A 26,833-nucleotide genomic window follows, 5' to 3' on the forward strand; every position below is an offset into this window, starting at 1 on the left:
GTCTAGGATTTGGCTCCTGATAATAAAGCAAACCCTGAAATAAAATAAAGTGCAAATATTAAAGAAGAAAGAAATGAGAGAGAGAGGAAGATATAGAGAAACAAAATAAAATAAGGACGAAGGATGGCTACATATTATGCCACTATTATTTTAAAATATCTACTCGCTGGTCACATCACATATTTTCAAATACTAATAAGAGGGACTTGGCGTAAGAAATAGTTACAATGAGAACATGACAAATAAGTCATAAATACAAGACTAACTAAGATGAGAATACTAATCGTTAAAACTCTACAAAGGCAGACCAGATGTCTTCACATATATTAAGCTGTTCATTCCATTGACAGGAAATCCTTTCATAGAACCAGCCATTCTCTATGATTACAATACAAGCTCACTATATATTCAACAGAGTTTCAGACTTCCACTCCTGAAGGGAGGGATTTGTAGGGTGCCTGGCACTGATAGAAGTAATAATACAGTACAGTGTTAATATGACCATATTTCCATTCTAGCCTAAAACAAATAGCAGTGAATTCTAAGAGTTGTATTGATTCTGATTGCCTGATCCGCCACTGTGCTATTCTAGTTTTATGGGTGTTAAAAGCCTCCTTATAACTTCCAACAAACAGACCTTAACTGGCACACAGACCCTCACCAGCTGGAGCAATATTCCATTTCTACCCCCCCTTCCAACATATTTCCAGTGGGCCATATTCTTATCTCACCTATACCTATACAAGGGATCAGTCCTACTCCTACTGTAGCCAATAGCATTTTGACCATTGACTTCAATGGAGTGGGACTGAGACCTTCATTTATACAGGTATAACTAAGATATGAATCCAGTTCTGAATGTCTCTCTAAAACCAGATTTACTTTTGTGTAACTACACTGGCTTCAGCGGAGTTACTTCTGGCTTAGACCAATATAAGTGAAGAGAATCAGGCCCAATATCTTTTAACCAAAGTTTCCTAGAGGTCTGGTTAAGTCAAAACAGGATTGCTACTGAATCAGTCTAAACCTTAATTCTGAAGTGGATTTATTTCTGTTATGACTAGCTTCCGCAAAAGTATATAAGAATTAAAGCTCAGCTTCTTCACAGAGAGAAAACACTAGAAAATCTAAGGAAACACATATGCAGGCCTTGTGGAACTCACCTTACAGGAACAAACAGAGCATCTATCTTCCTTCAGCGTCCACACCTGACCATTCCGCTTCAAGCCACCTTCGTGTGGACAGTCACCAGTACAAGATGGTCCTGAGGGACACAGACAATCAAAACCTCCAGCCAAGTTCACACAGGCTGAATCGTTCCAACAGGTGTGGGTCCTTAAGGAACATTCATCGATATCTGCAAAACACAGCCAGTTTATAGTGCTAATCTTTGTTTCAAGTGACAAATTGTACCATGGAATTTATTATTAAATGGATACTGCTTGTCTGTCTTCGTGGTGCAAGGGTATGAAACACAAAATTTAGGGTTATTAAATCCTCTTCCGTATGCTTAATTGTAAAAGCTGACATTCCTGCTGGTGCTAAATAGCAATGACAAACTTGATCTGCCAGCCAAGGTGTAAAGTGATCTCCCAGTGAGCAGGAGCAAGTGGACAATTAGACAGGTTTCAGAGTGGTAGTGTTCGTCTGTATCAGCAAAAAGAACGAGGAGGACTTGTGTCACCTTAGAGACTAACAAATTTATTAGGGCATAAGCTTTCGTGGGCTATCAGATGCATGCAGTGGAAAACACAGTAGGAAAATACATACATACATACATACATACACACACAGAGAACATGAAAAAAGGTGTGGGTTTTAGCCCATGAAAGTCTATGCCCTAATAAATTTGTTAGTCTCTAAGGTGCTGCAAGTACTCCTCATTCTTTTTGGACAATTAGAGTGACTCTGCAATGAGGCCACATTCTCTTCTGAGTTTTAGACTAAATTAGAAAGACACAATTCTTCATAAACTCCGAGCATGGTCTAAGCTTCCCCCTACTAAAGGCAATCAATCACACCCTTTGCCCACAGAGAGGAGGAGGAAGGGAATAAAGGGAAAGAGATCAGGAGGTACTTTATATAGAAAAGAAATACTAGAGCTCCCAAGCTATACAAAGCCACACAGTAAAAGCATGTCTGAGCAAGGCAACAGGGAATTTAGCATAAACAAAATCTGTTTTTCATAGATGACTTTAAACTACCATCCCACTTAATGCTGGAGGCAAAGTGAAACATTGTATCCAATTGAAATTGCTGGGGACATACTGACAGACAGAACATAATTATTCCAGGTTGGAATGTGCCCAGGAGATCTCTTGGAGACAAGGCTATGAGATCTTTTGAGTTAAGTGCAATCTGGAAAATAGGCAGGTTTCTCCAGCAGATCTTTTGAGCAGTATTTAAGAAGATATGGACAGAATTTCCAGCTACAATGCAATTGAATATATTTGCCCTGTTTTCATACTGTATATAATTGCCAAAAGCCTAAACCATACTGCAGCACAAAGTTTTGGATTTGGATGAGAGGAAGCATTTTATATACATATTAAATACATTTTGTGTGTCTGTATGTACATACACACACGTAAATATGAATGGGAATAGATGATCAAATCTTACACAGTGCTTTTTTTTATCCTGAAAAATTCTAAAGCTCTTTTGTATAAAACTTTACATACCACACCACAGAATCGCTACACTTACCATTTGATTTGAAGCAGCTACTTCTGGGCTGAAATATGGCAACTGTTTAATTTCATGCAGCACCATTATACAAGAGTTTAGGAAAAGAAGTGAATGATATAATATGCATTTGAAACTGCTGAGGGAATTTATATAAGGAACTTTACCTAATCTAGAATTTGGCCAGGATAATAGGGCTAATGACGATAATTCTGTGGCAAGTACCACAGCATCTTTAATGACCTCCACAAGTAGTCAGGACCTTGGTTTACATTTTATCCAAACACAAAGGGTAAAGAGCTAGTTCTAACTCAGAAGTTAGACTGTTAGCTACTCAATTGCTAACAGTACTTCCTACATCACCTTGGGTTTTCTTCTGAGTAAAACCTTCCTAGAGAGGAAGGCTGATCCAGTGGTTAGGAAACTAGCCTAGGATTTGGCAGACTGGGTTCAATTCCCTGCTCTCCCACAGACTTCCTTTGTGACCTTGGGCAAGTCAGTTAGACCCTCTGGTCCCCATCTCTAAGTCGTACTTTCCTACCTCATAGGGGTGCTGTGAAGATGAGGTGCTCAGATACAAAAGTAACCATATACGAACCATAGATAGATAGGAGGTCTCCCATCCAAACATTGCTAATCTTGAGACATTTGGCCAGCTCCCACACTGGGGTGGTACAATTGCAGGGTATGTAGCCAGTACAGGGACTGTGCACTTTGCTCAACAGCATAAACATAAATATATCCCAAAGGGCAATATGATCTCATTGGACCAAATCCTGAAGCCCTTTCTCAGTTTTTACTCAGTCCTTACCCAGACAAAACGCAAACTGATACGAATGGGAGTTCTGCTAGGATAAGGACTGAGTAAAAACTGGGCGGGGTGAAACGTTTAAGATTTGCACCAATAAGAATAAAAAAGATCTTACATAAATTTCCCTCAGGGCAGATTGTTGTTACAGCTACAGTACAAAACCCTCACACCCTGGCTATTATACTTGTGCTTTTCAATTTACAAGTGGGCAGAACCTTGGCTCTGATCCCAACAACATGCTAACCAGTGGTATAGGCCAGCAGCAAATTGCTACGCCTCCATCCCCACCACCTCCTACCCCCAGAGCAAAGGTGAAACAGAGAGAGAATCATGCCTCAGAGGGGTGTCTCTAAGGCTATGTCTACCCTGGCAATTGAACAGTGCTCTGTCAGCTGGAGCGCTCTCCTGCTCACCCTGCTCGTTGTGGGAGGAAGTTTTTTGTCGGCAGGAGAGCTGACAAACAGCAGCGACACAGCATGATTTTCAGCAGCACGGCTGTAGTGACACAGCCATGTTGCTAAAAGCAGTGTAGTGTAGACATAGCCTGAGGCACAATGTCTCCCGGGGTGATGCAACTTACACGCCAACCCTTGCTTAGCAGTATTCCGAATGGCACAATTCAGCCTTTAGACTTCCCTGCCACGGATGTATTTTGCTGCCTCATCTCTGACAAAGCAACTAGTTATAATTTGAGGTTATTTTTGGAGTATCTCTATGTACCCAGCCTTACCCCTCTGAGTGTTCTCCCCATCCTTCTTATAATAAAGGACACCACCTGGAAGGGCTACTACAGATGATAGAAAAGGGGCTTTGTGAATGAAAAACAAATCTTGTGTCCCATTACGTCTCAGGTGACAGAGTACCAGGAAACAAAAAAGACAAAAGGACAAGAAAAAGAGAAAAAAAAACAATAGTGACATAAATTGGGCCATGAATAAGCTGATACTGAATCAGTGATTTCAACTGAAGACAATAACCAATTAGCTACAATGGGTCTAAGAGCATTCTTGAAAAAACCTCTCTTCTACTTGTCTCGTCAGTGCTTGACCTTGTATTTTGTCTTGAAAACAAATGTAACATACTCTTTGCCTTTGGTGATGTCACATTTAATAGATGCAAGCATTGTCAATGTTTTCTTCCCCACAATGTTAAAACCTCTCTGAATAGCATATATATAGTATGCAGCAGGATTAGAGTGCAGATTAGAAGAGTAGCTTTTACTGTTCAAAACTAAAAGGATTTCACAGATGAATATAGAGCCATATTGCCTACAGAGTTCCATGTAATTGCTTTACTTATGACACAGAAATCTAATTCTGCTTCCGTGCAATTTAACAGATTTATGGAAAGCCAGATGTTAGCAATTATGGAAACTGACATTATTCATATTCTCAGTACTACAGACCTGTTTGCACTGAACAAAGCCAACTTAATCTATTATATATATCCAAAAGGGAAGCAGTACCCTGTTTACATATTGCAACTGTTGTTCTCTGCTGAGTGCACATAAAGAGGATGCCCTACTGAGAGATGCCCAGACTAGCAAGCAGGCCATTCATGATAAAAGAACCAATCAAGCAACATATTTTCTGCGGAAATCTCTGATCACTACTCAGTCCATTTTTCTTTCTTAATGCAAATGATGGTTCCCTATTATTTTATTGCATTTATTATTTAAATGTTTTAGTCATTAATCACATATAAAAGGCTTATAAGTTGCATCCATTTGATAGCTGAACTTTCAATAGAACTAATTTTCTCAGAACATCCCTGTGGCAGTTTTCTCTTGTTGCTGACTGTGTTTCTGAGCATCTGAATAAACCATCCACATTGCCAATAACTTCAGAAAAAAATTTTAAGCTTAATTTGATATTCTCCTTTTTGCACCACTGGACATTAATTGTGGGGGTTTTGTAAACAGATTAAGGGCCTGATTCCAATCTCAGTTATCTCAATATAGCTATCCCATTATAAATGAGAGCAAATGGAATTATGCAGCTATAAATGAGTAATTGAATACAAAGTAAAAGAATATAGAGAATCAATTTTAAAATATGGAAGAAAATAATCTATATTTTCCACTAAATGATCTTTCAAGAGTGGCTTTTCTGGGATAGCCACAGGAAAGTGGACTGAATTCTCCATTCTAATGAATTGGCTCTGCCTTGGATATTGCAGCAAGTTAAAATCATTTTATGATGTCCAAGTGATATTTTGGTCAAATAATTTGTTGAGTGATAATGCTGTAGAAAAGTTAGCCCAATTTACAGACCTAAAGATTACAATATACAACTTCAAGTATGTGAATTTGAAATTAAGTGATAAAAAATGGTATCACAAGTCTCATACACCATCTCCATCATTATCACAAAAATCCTGGATTGACTCAAACTGAGAATATCTGATAAATGCCAAGATATCACCACCCACTTGGTGAAACCAACTGCTATTTTTTCTGTTTTCAGCCATAAAGGTTCTGGGAAGGGGATCAGTTAGAGCTGAGAACTCTGTTAATTACGCATGAGGCATCGCCGTGCAGAAGCTGCTCTTTCCCAGCCGTAGCAGCTCTATGTGGTGGTACCAAAGTAAAAACTTGTTTGTTAATAACAATAGACAGCGATGACTGAAGAGGCAGGTACTATATACAAAGCAGCAAGCCTGCTTAGGCCCTTTCTGATTAGAACAACACTAGCAGTTACCTTCACTTCTTGGGACAAAGTCATTGAGGGTCCCTAAAGGAAGTGAGATTAATTTAACTCCCATCTTTCTCCTCTGGATGTGTCTAATTCATTTATAGAAAACACATGAGGCCCAATTTGACATGATTAAGCAGTATCTCACACAAATTTCAAAGGGAGAATGTGTGGAGTAAGTTACTACTCAATATGAGTGAGGGTGGCACAATCACTGCTCCCCTCAACAAATGCACATAACTTCATTGAATGCCATTTGGGGTAGCAAGGGAATAGATTCTTCAGTGGCTTGCTTGCTTGCAATTTTTGTTTGAGATGGTACCACAAGGACACAGCCTATGTTAAGAGGTGGCAAGAGTACTGCAGAGAACTAATGACCGTCAGAAATGTCACCACCTTCTACTCCAAGTGCAAGCCTCTTTGACCTTGCCTTTTCTAACTTAAACACATAGGAGCATTACTTTTAAAATAAATAAACTCCAACCAAAACAAAACAGTCCACTGTACACATAATTCTCCCTATGGGGAAAGGACGAGAGAGAGAATGAACCACGTGTGACAGATGTTAGTCACAGGGTTTCATGAATGTTTCTGAGGATACTATAGTGAGGAGGGCATATTAAGAACATATATATAATAGATTAGGGAAGGATTCATTCCTCAAAAAATGCAATTTCTGCCAGCTTCCCTCTTCCTTTAATGCAGATGTAATTTGCCTCAGGTATTACAAAAGTTCCCATGGCCATTGTATTGTGGAAGGATGTGAACACCTAGAAGATAATAAGGTGATAAGTAACAGTCAGCATGGATTTGTCAAGAACAAATCATGTCAAATCAACCTAATAGCTTTCTTTGATAAGATAACAAGCCTTGTGGATTGAGGGAAGCAGTGGTATATCTTCCACTTTAAGATAGCTTTCGATACTGTCTCCTATGACCTTCTCATAAACAAACTAGGGAAATACAACCTAGATGAAGTTACAAAAGATGGGTGCATAACTGGTTGGAAAAGCATTCCCATAGAGTAGTTTTCAGTGGCTCACAGTCAAGATGGAAGGGTGTATGAAGTGAGGTCCCACAGGGATCAGTTCTGGGTCTGGTTCTGTTCAATATCCTCATCATTTAGATAATGGTATAGAGAATACAGTTATAAAGTTTGTGGATGTTACCAAGCTGGGAGAGGTTTCAAGTGCTTTAGAGGATAGAATTAAAATTCAAAAAGATCTGGACAAACTAGAGAAATGATCTGAAGTAAACAGGATGAAATTCAACAAGGACAAATGCAAAGTACTCTACTTAGGAAGGAACAATCAGCTGCACTCCTACAAAATAGGAAATGACTGCCTACGAAGGAGTACTACAGAAAGGGATTTGGGGGTCATAGTAAATCACAAGCTAAATGAGAGTCAACAGTGTAACACTGTTGCAAAAAAAAGCAAACATCATTCTGGGCTGTATTAGCAGGAGTGTTGTAAGCAAGACACAAGAAGTAATTCTTCTGCTCTAATCCATGCTGATTGGGCCTCAGCTGGAGTGTTATTTTCAGTTCTGGACGCCGCATTTGAGGAAAGATGTGGACAAATTGGAGAAAATCCAGGGAAGAGCAACAAAAATGATTAAAGGTCTAGAAAACATGTATCTATGAGGGAAGACTGAAAAAATTGGGTTTGTTGAGTCTGGAAAAGAGAAGACCGAGAGGGACATGATAACAGTTTTCAAGTACATAAAAGGTTGTTACAAGGAGGAGGGAGAAAAATGATTCTCCTTAACCTCCGAGGATAGGACAAGAAGCATTGGGATTAAACTGCAGCAAGGGCGGTTTAGGTTGGACATTCGGAAAATCTTCCTGTCAGGGTAGTTAAGCACGGGAATAAATCGCCTTGGGCGGTTGTAGAATCTCCATCATTGGATATTTTTAAGAGCACATTAGACAAACACTTGTCAGGGATGCTCTAGATCAGTGCTTCTCAAGCTATCTGATGTGAGGAACCAGCAATTTTTTTTCCCAATGTGTGTGCAGACTGGCAGCTGATGACTGGCACTGGTCCGCGGACCATCACTTTGAGTAGCACTGGTCTAGATAATACTTAGTCCAGCCATTAGTGCAGGGGACTGGACTAGATGACCTCTCAAGGTCCCTTCCAGTCCTACGATTCTATGAATATACACACCAACACAAGTTCATTAGCTTGTTTTCATTGAAATACTAAACTGATCCCTTGCCACCAAACTTCAATTTTCAGTTTTTGTATAGCATCTTGCAATGTGTGCATATGAGTAGCGCAATACGGTACTCTGATATCATGATAAACTGTCGCAGAAAAAAAAAAACCCTGCTAGAGTGCTAATTTCAAATTCTATAGTCCATTAAGCCATTAAAATATAATCTGATGTGCCAAATGTATGCTGGGCTTCCAACAAATGCATGTACAAGTTAAAGGTGATCACTGTTTTGACAAAATTATTTTTCACAAGCAATTTGTTACTTTAGCAATTTATTTGCTATTCTTTTAAATCAAAACTAATGGTAGGTGCTTGTGGTTTAAAAGGGAATCATACAACAGATCCATTTTTACTCAGAAAAACTTTTATCACTTTTATCCAAAAAGGCCTAACAGCCTATTAAAAGAACAGTGTCAAGTATGTTAGGTTCAAAATGTAGGTTTTGCTTTAAAAAATCCTTATACAAATCCAGATATGACTAAAAGTGCTGACTTAAAAATCAATCTAAGGGCAGGGATTTTTTTAGTGCATGAGAACGAACCAGAAAAAGTAATGGTGAACAGAAAGTATGCATGACATCCATAAAGGAAATAAACAGAATAACTGTTTGAAAAGTACGGCAGATTTTTAAAATTCTTTCAGTCTTTCAATCAAAGGTCTTACTGCACCAGAAGTAAAAACATTTTAAAAATGTATGGGGTCTTATTCACGGGTGAGCCGTGGCTCCTTATCATCAGTCTGGTGGTACAGCTATAAACCCAGGTTGACTGCCCCTCCCTCCATCAAGTCCTCCCACATAGGGGAATTCTCCAGTTTCTCAAGCCACTATATATGGGCAATCCCAAGGAAAAGGGATGTGGATGGGGCAACCCTAAGTCCTGGCAATCTCCAGTTGCTGGAACAAACCCTGGCCATTGGCAGTCAGTGCAAAATACAATAGCTTGAGGTTGCTCTACTTTACCCTGGGGGACTTGCTCAACTAGCTAGCATGATGATGTCATGCTGGCTTATAGCCATGTTTGCTTCGCAAAACTTGGCCAGAGTACAGAATCTACTCTGTGAATTTTGTCGTGGCAGTGTCCCTTTAAGGATTTTTGAAATAGATACATATAAGATACAAAACTTGCCTAACAAAACATTTCTGTTTCAGTTCTTGTTGTGAAAAGTGCCATCAGTTCAAATGGGATTTAAATCATGAGTTCCACCCAACCCTCAAGCAGGTTTTCCTTAGCTATTCTATATTCTACTAAGAAATTCCTATAGTAAGGTGATTGATTATTCAAGAGTCAGGTAGCTGGTGCTAAATGTACTGTAATGCCAAGGCACTTCAATTACTGAAAAAGAAAGTAGACAAATGAAGCTTGCTTCTGAGATTTTATGGAGGTTAAGTGACAATCTTGTGATAGCATCAGGAGTACTGGGGCATAAGTTAGCCCCAGTGAATGAGTGAGAGGTTGTCTCTTGATGTTTATGAAGTGAGCTGTAGTTATTCATAGTTTACCTGCAGCAGATATGGACTCCAATATTACAAGCATGAATAAATTAAGTGGGTACAACAGATGAGAGCAATGACAATACAATAAGTTCTAAAGGTTTTTCTTGGATATCTCTTTGGCTTATTGTTTTTGTATCTGGTTCAAACCCACCCATCTAACAGTACAGAAGTAACAGTACGTGGGAGGATTTTCAAAAGAAATCTCTTTTGCAGAGAAAGCTTTTTTTCTTCTTTTGTTTTCAAATCTACACACTGGCTAAGAGACAATGCTGCAGCATGCTATACATTAGAGCTACATTAATCAAATTTCAAAAACTCTGGATTTGAAGCATTCTTGCACCCAGAATATGTGAAGTTCTGACAAACATGAGTTGAGATTTCTCTCAGAGTTGGAAAGCTGGTGATTCTTCCTGTTCCCTAGATGGTCTCCCTCATTTTAACACAAACCAGCCTATCGCTACAACAAGACCTGGGTCACACACTCCTTTAAGATTAAAATGACGGAATCCTGCCATGTTCTGGTGTGGTGAGTTGGTACATTGGGCTTTCCTAGGAGGTTGCAATTTATTCTGCTCAAACATGCTACAGGGATTGCGTTGCTTCCAATGCTTGCAAAACTAATTGAAGAGTGAGGCTCTGAACCACTTCAGAAAGTGTGTTTCAGGCTTTGAGCAGCCTTGCATGGGTGAGCAGCATTTTACGTACAGAGAATTGGGTAAAGACTAATCTGTATGGACCGGACGAATATCTTTTTATCTGTCTCCACCAGATAGGTGTGTGTGACCTGACAGGCATATGTTTCATTTAGTATAAAATCACCAGGACACAGTGTTGACCTTGCTTCACGTTTCCTTGTTTTGGTGGTGGTAACAACAGAGGTTGCCATTAAGAAGTCAACATTTACATACACTTGTCAGACAGCAGCATCTGATAGGTACTTAGAATAGGGAAATAGTGAAAGATCTCAAATACTTTTGTGTGGTAACCACTAAATGGCAAAACACACACAATATATCACAGGAACATTCTTAACTCTCTGAATGGCCTTTCCATTAGTAAATAACAGAAAGTAGAAGGTTTCCTACTTGTATAACTGCTGGATTTTTGATTGGGGAAAAAAAACAGCCCATCTGCTTTGATTTCAACAATGAACTCTGAAAACAACACACAAAAGCAGTCATCATTTGCCCTGAACATGGCATTGTAAAAGGCATATAATATCATGCACAGGCTGGAATTGGAATTAAAATAAACTCTGTAATTCTGAGCTCCTTGTCATTTTAACCATTTTGTTAAAGTGACATCGTTTGTGAGAATATCAGGATGGAAACATATTCCATTTTAATACTGGCTTGGGTTGAACTCTTAAGCTACCCTGTAAAATCCAAACGTAGCAGAAATTATGTATTTCTTCTGTGTTTGTGGATCCGAAGACAGATAACCCATTCAAGAGATGGCTCAGCTCCATGGCCATCTGTCTACTACCATGAAGGAGAGGAGAGCAGAACAGAGAGCCCACACAGAGCAGATCCATAACTGCAAATCCCCAAAAGGAGGTTTAGGTTGCAACAAGCAATCTCCACTACCTCCCAATGTGTGACTGTGCACCAGCTAGTGTCTGCTGGGGCTGAGGAATCCTTCATTCTGCACTGTGAATTTTGAGTGAACTTTACTAAAGAAAAATTCTTGGGCTACGCACGGTTCTCCAGGATTTGGCCCTCTGTGATGCAACACTGTTTATGCAACAGACTATTATTACTATTGATGTAACAGGCATCACAGAAACTTGTTGGAATGATGATAATCAATGGGACACAGAAATACTGGGGTAAAAAATATATAGGACTGATAGAGTAGGTCACACTGATGAAGAAGTGGCACTATAGGTGAAAGAAAGTATAGTGTCAAATATAGTAAAAATCTTAAATGAATCAAACAGTACTATGAGATCTTTATGGATAGAAATTCCATGCTTGAATAATAAGAGTATAGCAATAGGAATATACAACCGATCACCTGACCGTGATGGTGACTGTGAAATACTCAGGGAGATTAGAGATACTTAAAAAACCCAGAAAACCCAATAATAATGGGGGATTTACAACTATGCCCATGTTTAATGGGTACATGTCACATCAGGATGGGATGCAGATATAAAATTTCTAGACATCAGTAATGACTGCTTCATGGAACAGCTAGTCCTGGAACTCACAATAGGAGACGCAATATTGATTTAGTCCTAAATGGAGCAAGGATCTGCTCCAATATTCACCAAGAGATTAATAAAGCTGAACTGGTTGGGAATAGTGACCGTAATTAAATTTAACATCCTTGTAGGGTGGAAAATACAAAAGAAAGTCACCAGAGTAGTAGTTAATTTCAAAAAGGGAAACTACACAATAAATGTGGAAGCTAGTTAAAAGGAACAGTCATGAGAAGTGCCTGCATGCTGCATCAGAATGATTTTAAAACACCATAATAGAGGCTCAAACTAACTGTATTCCCCAAATAAAAACAAAACAATAAGAAGAGCAAAAAAATGCCAAGATGGCTAAACCACCACATAAAAGAGGTCGTTAGTGGCAAAAGGCATCCTTTAAAAATTTGAAGTCAAATCCTAGTGAGGAAAATAGAAAGGAGCATAAACTGTCAAGAAAAGTATAATTAGGCCAAAAAAGAATTTGAACAGCAACTAGCAAAAGACACAAAAACTAACAGCAGGAAATAGTTAAGTACATGAGAAGCAGGAAGTCTGCAAATCAATCAGTGGGGCCATTAGATGATAAAAGCGCTATAGGAGCACTCAAGGAAGACAAGGCCACTGGGGAGAAGCTAAATCAATTCTTTGCATCAGTCTTCACTGCAGGGACTGTAAGGGAGGTTCCCACACCTCATACAATTATTTTTAGGTGGCAAATCTGAGGAACTGTCCCAGACTGACATGTTGATAGAGGTGAGTTTGGAACATACTGATAAATTAAACAGTAATAAGATAGTAGTACCAGACGATACCAACACAAGAATTCTGGAGGAACTCGGATATGAAATTGTAGCACTACTAACTGTGGTATGTAACTTATTGCTTAAATCAGCCCCTGTATCAGATGACTAAAGGATAGCTAATGTAATGCAGATTTTTTTAAAAAAGATTTCAAAGGTGTTCCTGGTAATTACAGGCAGGTAAGCCTAACTTCAGTACCAGACAAATTGGTTGAAACTATAGTTTCAAGAACAGAGTCATCACACACAGAGATGAACAAGATATTCTGGGAAAGAGTAAATGTAGCTTTTGTAATGGGAAACTATGCCTCACCAATCTATTAGAATTCTTTGAAGGGGTCAACAAACACGTGGACAGGGGTGATACCATGGATATAGCATGCTTGGACTTTCAGAAAGCTTTTGACAATGTCCCACATCAAAGGCTCTTAAGTGAAATAATCAGATATGGGATAAGAGGGAAGGTTCTCTCATGGATCAGTAATTAGTTAAAACTCAGGAAACAAAGGGTAGGAATAAATGGCCAGTTTTTAAACTACAGAGCGGTAAATAGCGGGGTCCCCAAAGATCTGCATGGGGACCTGTGATGCTCAATATATGCATAAATTATCTGAAAAAGGGGGTGAACAATGAGGTGGCAAACTTTGCAGATGATACGTTACTCAAGGTAGTTAAGTCCAAAGCTGACTGTGAAGAACCAAAGAGGAATCTCACAAATCTTGTTGACTGGAAAAGAAAATGACAGATGAAATTCAATTCTCATAAATGCAAAGTAATGCACATTGGAAAACATAATCCCGACTATACATATAAAATGGTGGGGTCTAAATTAGCTGTTACCACTCAAGAAAGATCTTGGAGCCATCGTGGATAGTTTTCTGAAAACATCTGCTCAGTGTGCAGTTGCAATCAAAAAAGCTAACAATGTTAGAAACCATTAGAAAAAGGATAGATAATAAGATACAAAATATCATAATGCCACTATATAAATCCATGTAATGCTCACTTCTTCAATACTTCATTCAGTTTTGGTTGCCCCATCTCAAAAAAGATTAGAATTGGAAAAAGTACAGAGAAGGGCAAAAAAAAAAGAATGATTATGGGTATGGAACAGCTTCCATATGTGGAGAGATTAAAAAGATTGGGACTGCTCAATTTAGAAAAGAGATGACTAAAGGGGGATTATGATAGAAGTCTATAAAATCATGAATGGTGGGGAAAAAGTGAATAGGGAGTTTTTATTTACCCCTTCACATAACACAAGAACTAGGAGTCATCTGATGACATTAACAGGCAGCAGGTTTAAAACAAACATAAGGAAGTACTTCTTCACACAATGCACAATCAACCTGTGGAACTTGTTGCCAACGGATGTTGCGGAAGCCAAAAATATACCTGGGTTCAAAAAAGAATGAGATAAATTCATGAAGGATAGGCTCATCAATGACTATTAGTTAAGATGATCAGGGACGCAATCTCATGCAATGGTTGTCCCTCAATCTCTGACTGCCAGAAGCTGGGACTTGACATTAGGGGATGGATTACTCAATAATTTCCTCATTCTGTTCATTCCCAATGATCTGATACTTGCCACTGTTGGAAGACAGGATACTGAGCTAGACAGATCTTGAATCTGGCCCAGTATGGCCATTCTTAGATTCTTAGACTAATCACAAAATATAGAGACATTGGGCCAAATTCATCCCTGGAGTAACTCCATTATGATTTTGGCCCACAATTTCTCATGCACATGGGACTGTAAAACAAAGACAGTTGCTAGGCAGATGAAACCTCTCTCACCTAGAATAAAAAGCTCAATGACTCTGGCCTTGACTCTACATAATTTATCATGGAAATAATCTTTATAAAGTGGTTCAGATCAGTGTTCAGGTAACATGGCTTTAGTTTATTCTTCATCTGGAATGTGCTTGTAACATCCATGTTTCATTCACAGTATAATCATATTTTTAAAAAGAACTTAACAGTTTAATCTTTAAATGACCTATGGAATAGCAGAATTCTCTGTTTAATTTCTAACTGTTAAACCAGTATAAAAGATTATCAGATACTGGTTTGCTCTCTTTGGCACTGGTGCTCAGCAGCAGATGGCTCAGAAAAACTATTTAATTAAAAAAATCCCATCAATTTCACATTCCATTTACTGCTTACACACAGCGAGAAAAATGTCTCACCTCGTGAACTTCCAACACACTGTGCAGGTCAAAACGCGGGCAGTTTGCTTTGAAGAAAGCACAATGCTCTTCAATCTTCAAAGTATATCATGGAATGTAACATTTTGGGCTCAGTTCTGCCCTTACTACATGAGCACAACTCCCATCAACTACAACTTGGACTACTGACTTTAGCAGGTGATGCACCCATCTATAAAAGAGGAAAATTGGGCAATTCAAAATTGTGACAACACTGGGCTAAATACATTCTTGGTGTAGACAGTGGAATTACATCATGGTTTGATCCAAGGCCTTTATTACATTTGTTAGCAGTGCTTACACAGCAGGATGGTAGGCACCTCTGAAATATCTGAGACAGAGAGGCATGAAGGAACTCTATAGATGTCCTTTATGCTTAGTACTCTTTGGGACCTTTTGGGGTTATTTCATGTTTCTTTACTTTGTGATAAAATTAGACTCTTTCTCTGACACTTTTTTTACAATACTTAAATAAATAGAGCAGAACTTTCAATATTGTGAAGGGTCGGGCCAGATGGCTACAGGAGAGTGATAGAAGGCAGATATATTAGCCCCAGGTTAAATAGGTCCCTTTTCCCTGGGCAAGGTAACAGGGAAGGTTCCAGAACAATCAGGAACTTTCTGGAAACAATTAAGGCAGACAGGCTGATTAGAACACCTGCAGCCAATCAAGAAGCTGCTAGAATCAATTAAGGCAGGCCAATCAGGGCACCTGGGTTTAAAAAGGAGCTCATTTCAGTTTGTGATGCACGTGTGAGAAGCTGGGAGCAAGAGGTGCAAGAAGCTGAGAGTGAGAAGGCATACTACTGGAAGACTGAGAAGTACAAGCATTATAAGACATCAGGAGGAAGGTCCTGTGGTGAGAATAAAGAAGGTGTTGGGAGGAGGCCATGGGGAAGTAGCCCAGGGAGTTGTAGCTGTCACGCAGCTGTTACAGGAGCCACTGTAGACAGCTACATTCCACAGGGCCCTGCGCTGGAACCCGGAGTAGAGGGTGGGCCCAGGTTCCCCACATCCCTCCATTCCTCCAACCCCTACTTGACACCAGAGGAGTTGACCTGGACTGTGGGATCCACCAGAGGGGAAAGTCTCTGGCCTGTTCCCCAATCCACTAGGTAGAGCAGCAGAGACTGTGGGTATTGTTGTTCTTGCTTTTCCCCATGCTGGCCAGCAACGAGACTAACTAAGTGAACGGCAGATTTGAGCCATGAAAGTGGCCAAACTGAGGGTTGCCGTGAACCTCTGAGGTGAGGAAATCCGCCAATAAGCGCAGGACCCACCAAGGCAGAGGAGGAACTTCGTTACAATATCTAAGAATATGTCTGAGTATAAATGACTTTCATGTGGAATTTTATCTATTAAACCATGAAATGCTGTGTAATTCATTATTTTTGACACAACCACCCTCATGAAATCCACCACTGGGAATTTAATGTACATACATTGCCTGGTAGCAAGAGTCTGTTTAGGACAAAGCATAAAAAGCTAATACAATTTTGTTGGACAGTCTATAAAATATTGCTTTTGAAAGTTAATTGTAGATTTTTCTTTGTATTTCTTAAATTATACACCCAGTCTTCCACCAAACTTCCACTAACTTTACTTAGCACAAAATCAGGCCCTAATTGGCTAACTTTTTCTCAGTGGACAACTGAAATTTACAATTTTTCATCTTTTATTAGTAAGGAGAACCTTCTCACTTGTGTATACGCAACAAAGCTTCAGAATCATTTACAGAGCAAAATAAAGTTTTTCATGGTAAATATATAGCATTGTCATAGAAATATCACCTTTATGGAATTGAATAGGGATGAAATCAACAGAATTCTAAAGAAATCAAACAGAATTCCAAGAAGTTAATCTAAATCTCCCCATAAAGAGAACAAGATCCCTTCTGAAGATTTTTAAACCATACGATAAAATTTAAAAGAGATATTATATCATTCTTATAGAATTATATAGACAGGTTTAAAAATTCTGTAAAGAAGTTGTAATTCTCTATTAAATCTATCAGACTTTTCCGTAAAGGCAGAACTTTTAAAATTAATATTACTTTAGCACCTTCAAATTTAACATTTATCTGTGGAATCTGGATTGATTCTGATTTAATGTACACAATGAGGAGAAACTGAACTGAAATCACTGATGTTCCACAGGCGTAAAGTGCAGGACAAGGGCCTAAACCTGCTCCCATTGGAAGTCAAGGGCAAACTCCCACAGATGTCAATGGTGCTGAATTAGGCCAGAGATCAGACCAAAAACTAGCATCTTTTCCATTGAATCAGAGAGGAAACATACAGAATCTACATCATTTTGAAAGAACACAGTCCACATATACAGCCAAGCCAGAGTCCTGGGGCTACCAGGAGGAAAGGAGATGCAGAGTTTGCTCATCATGCATATTGCTTTATGGGGAACTTCCACCAGTATGAAAGATGTGAGAAAATCTCTGGGGGAGAGACAATGAGTGTAAATGGGAACTTGGGGCGGCTACACAGGAAAGTGAGTGGGTGCTGAAACTGAACATCAAGGGGGTGAAGAGCCTGATGGGATCCAAGGGTAGAAATCAGAATGAGAGAGAGATTGAAAGGCACTGTAGGGGTATGCAGAGCGGAGATGATCTGGAACCTGGGCATACAGAAGCTGAACTTGGGAGCAGGGCCTCAGGTGTTTATTGGGTGTGAGATTTGTTCTGGGGAAATCACTACAAGGAACTATAAAAACTTACATTGTAGATTTCCCTAAGAACACAGTATTCAGAAGAATGCAGCATAGCAGCTGGGGTATGTATTGCTGTCCTTGCCTCCCTGTACCTTAGCCAAGGTCTCGTCAACACACACTCATATGGGGAGGCAGTGAAAAATCATATCTAGGGCTCTGGAAGGGAAGTAACATGGTGACAGAAGAGATATATCCTGCTCAATATCCTCTCTGTGGTGTTCCTACTGCTTGGCACCTTTACATGCAGTGTCTTGTACCTCAGAAGTAAAGTGACCAAACCAAGGTTACACATAGCATATAAAAGTGGCAGATCCAGGACTTTATCCCTGGCATCTTTACTCCTGGTCCCCACTTTCAGGACTAGATTGCAGAGCCTAACAATAGAGTGGGATTCCTACACACTTTCTAAAATGCCTTCAATCCATCCTTATGACCTTGTCCTCCAAACACAGTATGTACAGAATAGAAAGGATTTGAGGCTATTTGAATAGCCCTAAAAAGAAAACAAGATAAAAACAAATGATAATACACAATGAATAACACTGACTTATGATTAAATGTGTTCCCAAATCTTTCTGCTGAAATCTGAAAGTGATGGTTCATATTCTGTAGCCTGTCACACTTGCAAAACAACCTACAAGGGGCCTTGTTTTTTTACTTATGGTGATAAATGGCTAAGGAAAGTAAGTCATGTGTTTGTCCATTTTCCATATAACCATTCAGAAATGTGATGGTTCAGATCTCTTTTATCAATGTCTACACTGTATTACTAAGGACACTGATGAGCTTAACAAATGGTTAGTTACATCCTAATTTTTGCCTTAAATAGAGTAACCATTCAGGACATGCTGTCTCAAATAGTCAGTGTACGACACCATGCAGAAGGAAAAAAAGTTCTATGCTGATCATTGCTTACCAATACAGGATTCCCCGGAAAGTGAGTAGGTTCCATTGTCATGGAAACCGCTTCTGCACTCACAGTGGTACCACCCTGGGAGGTTAACACAGCGTGAATGGTTGTGACACTCAATGATCCCCTCTGCACATTCATCAATATCTGCCTCAGAGAAAAACACAAGCCAGCCACGAAATTAATTTCCTTTGACACCAACATTTTAGGTTTTTTTTAAGTCTTCCTTTAAAATATAGATTGTATTTTGTTATGGTTTCAAACACACAGTTGGTTCAATAGCAGCAAAAACAACAACAATAAGTAGGACATCTGACACATAAAAAGTAAAATTTTACTATAATATGTAAATAGCTGTTTTTATTCAGAGGTAAGGAACTATTTTTTCCATGTACATAAAACATTCTGAGAAAGATTCTCAACTGAGAATTTGGCCCCATATCTTTTTTCTGAGAATCCAAGTATCATTGTAGAAAGAAAGATTAATTATCTAAAACAAAATATGAGATCATTCTTGCTGATGGTGGTGTTTTAAAGTGCTGTACAAGTGGTGTACAATTATGATCCTAAGAGTCCTACTCAACCACCATTACATGGATTATTATTTAACTACAAAAGTAGTCCTACTGGGTATGATCTCAATTCCACTAGGTCTGCTTTGCACTAGACCTCCAGAGCAGTGCAAACTTAAAATCATTGGATCAATCCCTCTGATGATTCTCTTGGCATAGGGGAAATTCTCTGTTGGTGTAGGGCTGCTGTAGCAACCCCCATGATGCCTCTCCTAACCCCAAATATAGGCAGTATGGACGGGCAAAAAGAATCATGGCTGGGAAGCCTCTGTGACTGGCTGATCCATGGCACTACTTTAACTTTCCCTGAGAACCAGACTGGGCCACTAGCCCACCCAAGGACTGAGGAAGGCTCTCTGGGCCCTAGAGTTTGGATGGACTAGACAGTCTGATGCAGTGTGAGCAAAGATGATAGAAATGGTCCCAAATCAATAATAATAATAATAATAATATGCCTAATCTCCAAACTGGGAATCCCAGTACAGTCTGCAAAAGACGACAAATTTTCAGGAACTGGATTTCTGTTCTAGAATTAATACTTGGCCACTATACAGGACTTTATATGTTCAACATACTTTACAAAAATTAACTAACACCTTGCTGTAATTACAATTTTCACACCGTTTCTGTGATGAAAGTTAATACATTTTAATAGAATGTGACAGAAAGAAAAGGCAATCATATATTTCAACTGCAATTATAAGATCCTCTGGAAAAGAGTGAACAAATGGCCATATACCTGTAATTTTGTAGCAGTGGAAATATACAGAAAGTTTGATTCCCTGTAGAGTTCCAGTAAACATGTGTTGCTTTTACTAAGGATTTTTCTAAACCTTCTTTAACATCATAATCTGTAATAACCTTGGCTGATTAGTGCTGGCACCTGGCTGTTCTCCTTTGAGCATTTATGCAGTATATTTTGGAGGGTTGTAATTAAAATTAGCAAATTAATTTTATGTTAACCTTCCAGTAATTAAGAAGCTGTTATATTTTCATGATGTTCTAAAAAATGGTTTATTCTTCTGTTTAGCCGGAACCATTTTAAAAAAATCTTGGACAGTTTTCAGCACCACTGCAGGGGATCTGACCAATTATAAATGAATGTCTTTTCCTCAACAAGGATGAGCTGCTTTCATCCACTGAGAATTATACCTAGCTAGTCAACAACATATAAAACAAGAATAAAAGCTTGTATCACAAACACAATGGAAATCTGCAGACTTTGGCCTCAATTCTGCATTGAGCATGGGTGCAGGGCTCTCGCCCCTGGATCTTGATGCAAGACTGGGATCTTATTGAGCAATCTGAGTCTGATTCTTATCTTCATTTACAAATATTATACACCAGTGTGGCTCCACTGACTTCAGTGAAATGTATTCTGATATAGACCAGTATAGATCAGAATCAAGTATTTTCCAAATTCAACTATATTTATTATTTTGTATAAACAGAGCACCACAAAAGGACAGACCCATCTTTCTTTTGTTTAATAATAGTATTTATTCTTTCTTAAATCGAACTGAGGAATCTAAACAAAGCCCCCTGTTCACTTTTGTGTTCATACTCTGCTTAAAAGTGAAGCAATGTAATTTTCTACAGCTCTGGCATACAACTACCATTTATTTCTAGCGTTCTTCAACCCCTGTCTAATAATAAAGTCAGCTTGTTTACTCTTTAAACTCTGTTGCTGCTGCCACCCCTCTGTACTTTATATTTTGTGGAAGCTAATTGTAGCCTAAAAACAATGTACAAATCTAACTGTCCATCAATGATGAGCGCTGCTTGAAAATTCAGACACTTTCAATTCATTATAGCAAATGGAATTTATAACCATGATCTTTTCACATGTCATGGCTGATGGAACAAGTTTAATCCTATTTGGTGAGTGCATGACTTTGCTACTGCAGGTTATTTGCAAATGAATCCTTCTTCTTGCTTCTTTTTCTTCCCTTGTATTGAATCCAAAAGTGCTCTGATCTAAAAATTGTTTCCTTGGGCCAGTCCTTTACTTGACCTCCCTCCCTTCAATTCTACTGTTTTTAATTTATGAAATCAATAGAGTTTTCCTAAAGTTTATCTCCAAAGCAGAGTCCCTTTGAAAGAATGTTGATTTAGGTTTATGGTACAGGATGCTAATTAGTAGATTACTTTTTAGAGAGCTCTGCTGCTTAGAGACCAAAGCTGAGCATTTGCTCCTATCTGAAGAATGGAGAAGAGAGTCCGAATGTGAGGCTATGTAGATTATGTTGGGAATGTAAAATAATATAACTGATAATTTCTTGACTAGATTACTTCCTTAACCTAACACCATCATCTTTGTCTGTAGCTTCCTACAGGAATAGAGAAAAGGGTTAGACTATGAAATTTTGATAAACATCTGGAGTGCTGTATGCAAGGCAAAGGGGGGAAAAAAGCTGCCTATTTGTCTAATGTATTACAGTTGGTTAGCCTCCACACTTACACAAACGTCCACAAAGGCTAAAGAAAAAAAGAAAAGGCCCTTCAGCTGATTCTATTATCCTTTACCCTATTTTAGCAAGTCATACATGGACAATATTTGTTCTGTAAATACTGAGTGATTGAAGAACAAAGAGGCATTTGTAAATTGGGATGTTTTAAAGTATGTAAATCATATAATGGAGGGAGCAACCCCACACTGTCAGAGGCATTGGCTAGATGACCTAGTTGGATCTTTTCCATCTCATCGTGCTATGGTTCTTGGAAGCACTTTTATGTGTAGTATTTGTATATAAGAAGATTTTGTAACTAATGGCTGGCTAAGAAGATTGATATTCTACGTTTGCCACTGGCCCCATCAAGTAAGCCACTTCACCCTTCTCTGTTTCTGTTTTCCCATCTTTATACACTCACTTCCCTACATTAAGCCCTCTCAGATCACTGGATCAAAGATGCCATATTTAAGAATACAGTATTTATATGCATATGGTACACATATATCAGTGCCAGATTTTTCATTACCGTATATGCTTTAATCGCCTACAAAGCTATAGCGTGTGTATTATACATAGATTTGCAGACAAAAAAATGTGTTAAATGGAAGTAAAGGGAGGAAAATATATAGCAGCAATTTAAGAATAAAAACAGTACAACAAAATTGTATTGATTCCCCAAACAAGTACTACAAAACCGTTCTGGGACTATGCCCTAATGCAGATGTCAGGAAATGAATGCTGGATCTGTGCACGTGGAGGTCCACGTGTGCTGCTCCTCTCCTACCTCACCCCAAAGCAATATTCCACATTCTCTGTATGTTAAGGGCACGGATCTCTGGGGTCCTTCCACTCCCTGCTCAGGAGAAGCACAAAAATTCCACTACATTAATGCCCTCTGCAAGCGTTTATGGGGGCGGGGAGTGGGAAGAGGGGAAGGAGATAGTAGGATGCCCCCTTAAATGTATAGCTTAATACTGTAAAAGCTGTTTTATCCAGCATGTTGGGGGAATAGGGGTGCTGGTAAGTGAAAAATTCTGGATAACTAAGAGGGACGAAGTTTGGGTGCAGGAGTGGGTGCGAGGCTGGGGGTTGCAATGTGGGAGGGGGTGTGGGGCGTGGGCTCTGGGAGGGAGTTTGGGTGCGGGACAGCACTTGGGTCAGCAGGTTGGGGCGTGGGGTGCCGGATCCAAGGGATGCTCACCTTGGGTGGCTCCCGACAAGCGGCGACCTGTCCCGGTTGCTTCTAGATGGAGGCATAGCAGGTGGCTCTGCCCCCATCTCGCCCAGAGCACTAGCTAAGCAGCTCCCATTGTCTGGGAACCACGGCCAATGGAAGCTGCAGAGGCGGTGCCTGTGGGTGGACGCAGTGTGCAGAGCTGCCTGCCGTGCCACCTCCTCCTCCAACACCCAAACTCCCTCCCAGAGTCTTCACTCCACACCCCTTCCCACGCCCCAACCCCCTTCCGGTCCCACACCAACCGGACTATATACCAGAATTTCAATGGAGATCAGAAATGACGGTTTACAGAGCTTTCCAGTTGGTGAAGTGCTAGATAAAACAGCTTTTACGGTATATTCATCTTTATGAGGCTAATCCAAAACCCACTGAAAGCAATGGAAAGACTCCCACTGACTCACTGACTTTTAGGACTTTGGATCAAGCACTACATTTTTAAATATATAGTATAAAACAAATAGCGTGCAAGCGCAACCCAGCCAAATAAATGTTCTTGTGGGAATCTCAACTTCTATATATTATGAATGTGGGACTGTCAGTTGTGTGGAACATTCTGTCTGCATTAATGTAATTTTTACATTTTCTGTTTAACTCTAATTTAACAAGGGGCATGGCAGCTCTCCTCCCTTCCCCCTCCCCCAGTGCCCTTCTCCTCCCAACCTTTTTTCAGTTTAAGCCCTGCTCCCAATGCCCATCTGGACGGAGTTACTGTGCAGCAAGTTCTAACGCATGCTTTTATCCCACTTGGTTATTTCACTACCATTAGCATAGGATTGTTAATGGATCTGACAACACCCCATTATGGTGACTTTGCAGAAGGTATGAAGTCATGCATTTTTCCATTGTACAACAGGGACACCAGCTGGTTTTGAATAAGCTCTTGCAGGTTGCTAATCCTGTCCTTTGAGGACAGGTCTGTAGTTTTTACTTTTACCATTCCAGCTTCCTGCATTATTCATAGGGATATTTATGCAGACATGATAAATAGGATAATTTACCTCAAAATAAAACACAATGGTTTCAGAATCCGATGAAAAATGGAGAATTAAAATAAGTCAATCTTCTAAAATGCTTCACCATATTTCTGTTATTATGTGATTATACTCTTATATTGTTTTTACCAGAGGCTCCCCACAAAATGAGACAGAAGAGTTTTTAAAATAAAAGCCTTTGTTCATCAAATTTCTAGAGTATTGCTGTTCATGTAAAAAAAAAAAACACTAAATCTTTTCTTTAGCTCTTTATTGAATAGGAGACTTGGTAAAAAAATTAAGGTATTTTCCAATTAATACATCATCACAAAGGTCTCGGACATCCTAAACTGAAATCACATGCTTTGATTGTTAAGTATACTAATTCCAGGAGAGTACCATAGCTGTATGTTCCAAAGGAACATCACTCTAAAGAGTCTCTTCATCATAAAATCGCCTAACGACCATCCAACTGGACAAGTGAGGGATGAATCCTATCTCCCTCCATTTTCATAAAATTACGAGAGGGAAAAGTGAATGTGGATGAGAGCTTTATGCAAATGTCATTCCCCCCACACCTCAGAGGAGACATGCACCCACTTCAAGAGGCCCTCCATGCTCCCACAGAATACAACTGCTGTGAAAAAAATGGCATGAAGCAGGGGCATGTGATCTGAATGTCATCCACATGGCAGATAAACTAAAAATTAAAACAACCACCAACAGGCGTTCCCCAAACCAAAAAAAAACTTCAAACCAACCAACCCCCAATCTTACTTGGCCAAATTCAGTCCTGATGTAAGTGGCCATCACTCCACTAGTTTCAATAGTTGCATCTGCTTATCTGAGGATTGAATTTGGTCTATTAGTACTACCTTTTCTGTTGGCCCTGGTGCCCCTTTCCAGTTGGCATGAAGAAATTATGCTTATTCTCAAATGTTTATGATGAAAACTGCAATTCTGTCATTAGTGGTCACCCTTTAAAACCTGCCAGTTTTGCTTTAGAGGAAAATGTAAGTTCACCACATTAACTGCAGCATTCTCTACAGGTCCATATTTTTTACTATGGGGTAATACCTACAAGAGTGATCATATTCAGGTAAACTAATTTAGTTATCTGAACCAATGGACAGCATTCTAATGGTAAAAACTGAATAAGGAGTGTTATGAGTGTTTCTCAACCTTGAGAAATCAGCTCACATCTGTCAGTACATCACAGAATCACAGATATTTGAGATAGAAAAGAGCTACTAGGTAATCTCAACCTCTTTCCCATTCAACATCGTTCCCTACAGTCTATTTTTGTCTAATCTAGTTTTAAATGTTCCAAGTGATGGAGCTTCAACTGCTTTCTGGTGGAAGCTTGTGGTTGTCTTTGGAACAGTCAGTCAAGGGAAGTTTTCCTTCTCCATTGAGCCTTACTTTTAACTTTCTTAATTTTATCCCATTAAGAGATATTGAGCAAGCTGTCTGCACAAAATGGTGCAAACATTCGTTCCTCTTTCTTTTTCCTGTACTCCACACTTGTGGCTCTTTTTGTTGGGCTTTATCCTACAGTCCTTACTTTGGCAGTAGCAGTTTCTCCTAAGTAACAGTGTAGGATCAGGCCCCAGGGCATGAGGACAGGAGAGTAAAATAAAAAACCCTGCAATTTGTAAATATAACAAATATAGCTCATGTTCACGATGTCCCAATAAAAACTGAATGTATGTAGCAGCTACATGGTACTTCAGAGGGAGATGGTGTGCCCAGGCACCTATTACAGGTAAAGAGCAGCTGTAACATAGTTCTTGTGCAACTGTGGATTAGTGTTATCAGGATTGTTAATCAGCTGGAAAATGTGTGTGTAAATTTAAAAGTATTAGTTTAACCCAAGAGCGGATTAACTGTAGCTATCAGGATAACAGACTATTGGACGCCAGCAATTTTTAAGATTAATTCTTTTAAAATATCACACCTCATTTACTGAAATCCATTTTTAATAAACACTCCAAACTGATTTCTTTATCAGTTTAGTGCCTGTCTCTTCATATTAGTCTATTGGTATGCTAAATCTGCAGTACACTTGAAGGCTGCAATTTAAAAGTCGCTGAGCTTGCCAGATGGTTGTCAATTCATAATATATATCCAAGACAAAGTTTTGGACTCTTTCATAACAAGCATAAAGGTTTGTTTGGGAAACATGAATACAGCCATAGTATTTAATTGGCTGCTAACATTTTTCATTATCAGGGAATGAGAGTAGCCAGACCACAATTAAGTTTGTATTTGAGTTTCTGATATGAACTAGATTTTAGCCATTCCTCTGTAAGCCACAAAGAAACATTGGCTTTGAAGGTGGTAGGTTATAGGGTTTCCTATAGCGTACTATTCCTGTTTTACAGATGGAACAACTGAGATACAAAGAGGTTAAGCGAGTCACCCAAGGTTACACAGAAAACTTATGATAGATTCAGAAATAGACTCCAATCTCTGGATTCACAGACCAGTCTCTTAACAGGGAAGTCATCCTTCCATCACATAATTACTACAAAGCCGATTCTTAAACAATCAGACAGACCCAAGGATGTGCAGTGTTACCTGTACTGGTGAGTCATCAGCAAAAATGGGTTCAATTTTTTAAGATATAATGGAAATCTTGGCACTGGAGAATCAATTCAATTAGGCCATGATACTGTTATACCTGTATGTGCAATACCCAATGCTACAGTATACTAGATAGGAGCACTAGGACAAAATCTGATTGGGAATGAAAGAACAAGATCAATAGGGGAGATCCATTCTAACCCCCGATGACTGTAGCAGACACTTTTAGCACCAATCTTGCCATATTACCTGTATCTAAAACTAAA

The 26,833-nt window shown here is 39.2% G+C and overlaps 1 protein-coding gene across 2 annotated transcripts in view; it reads right to left on the minus strand.

The window, feature by feature from the left end:
• The window catches only part of NELL1 (neural EGFL like 1), a 430,252-nt gene that overhangs the window by 16,706 nt on the left and 386,713 nt on the right, over positions 1-26,833 (minus strand). Inside the window, exons 16-17 of one of the 2 annotated variants that reach the window (XM_077820140.1) lie at positions 18,755-18,895; positions 1,164-1,357 (exon numbers count right to left, since the gene is read on the minus strand). In XM_077820140.1, the coding sequence (XP_077676266.1) occupies positions 1,164-1,357; positions 18,755-18,895 (335 nt within the window). The remainder of the gene's footprint in view (positions 1-1,163; positions 1,358-18,754; positions 18,896-26,833) is intronic. The other variant, XM_077820141.1, reaches the window with a different exon arrangement.

Source organism: Eretmochelys imbricata, chromosome 6 (genome assembly GCF_965152235.1).
Source record: "Eretmochelys imbricata isolate rEreImb1 chromosome 6, rEreImb1.hap1, whole genome shotgun sequence".
NCBI lineage: Eukaryota > Metazoa > Chordata > Testudines > Cheloniidae > Eretmochelys > Eretmochelys imbricata.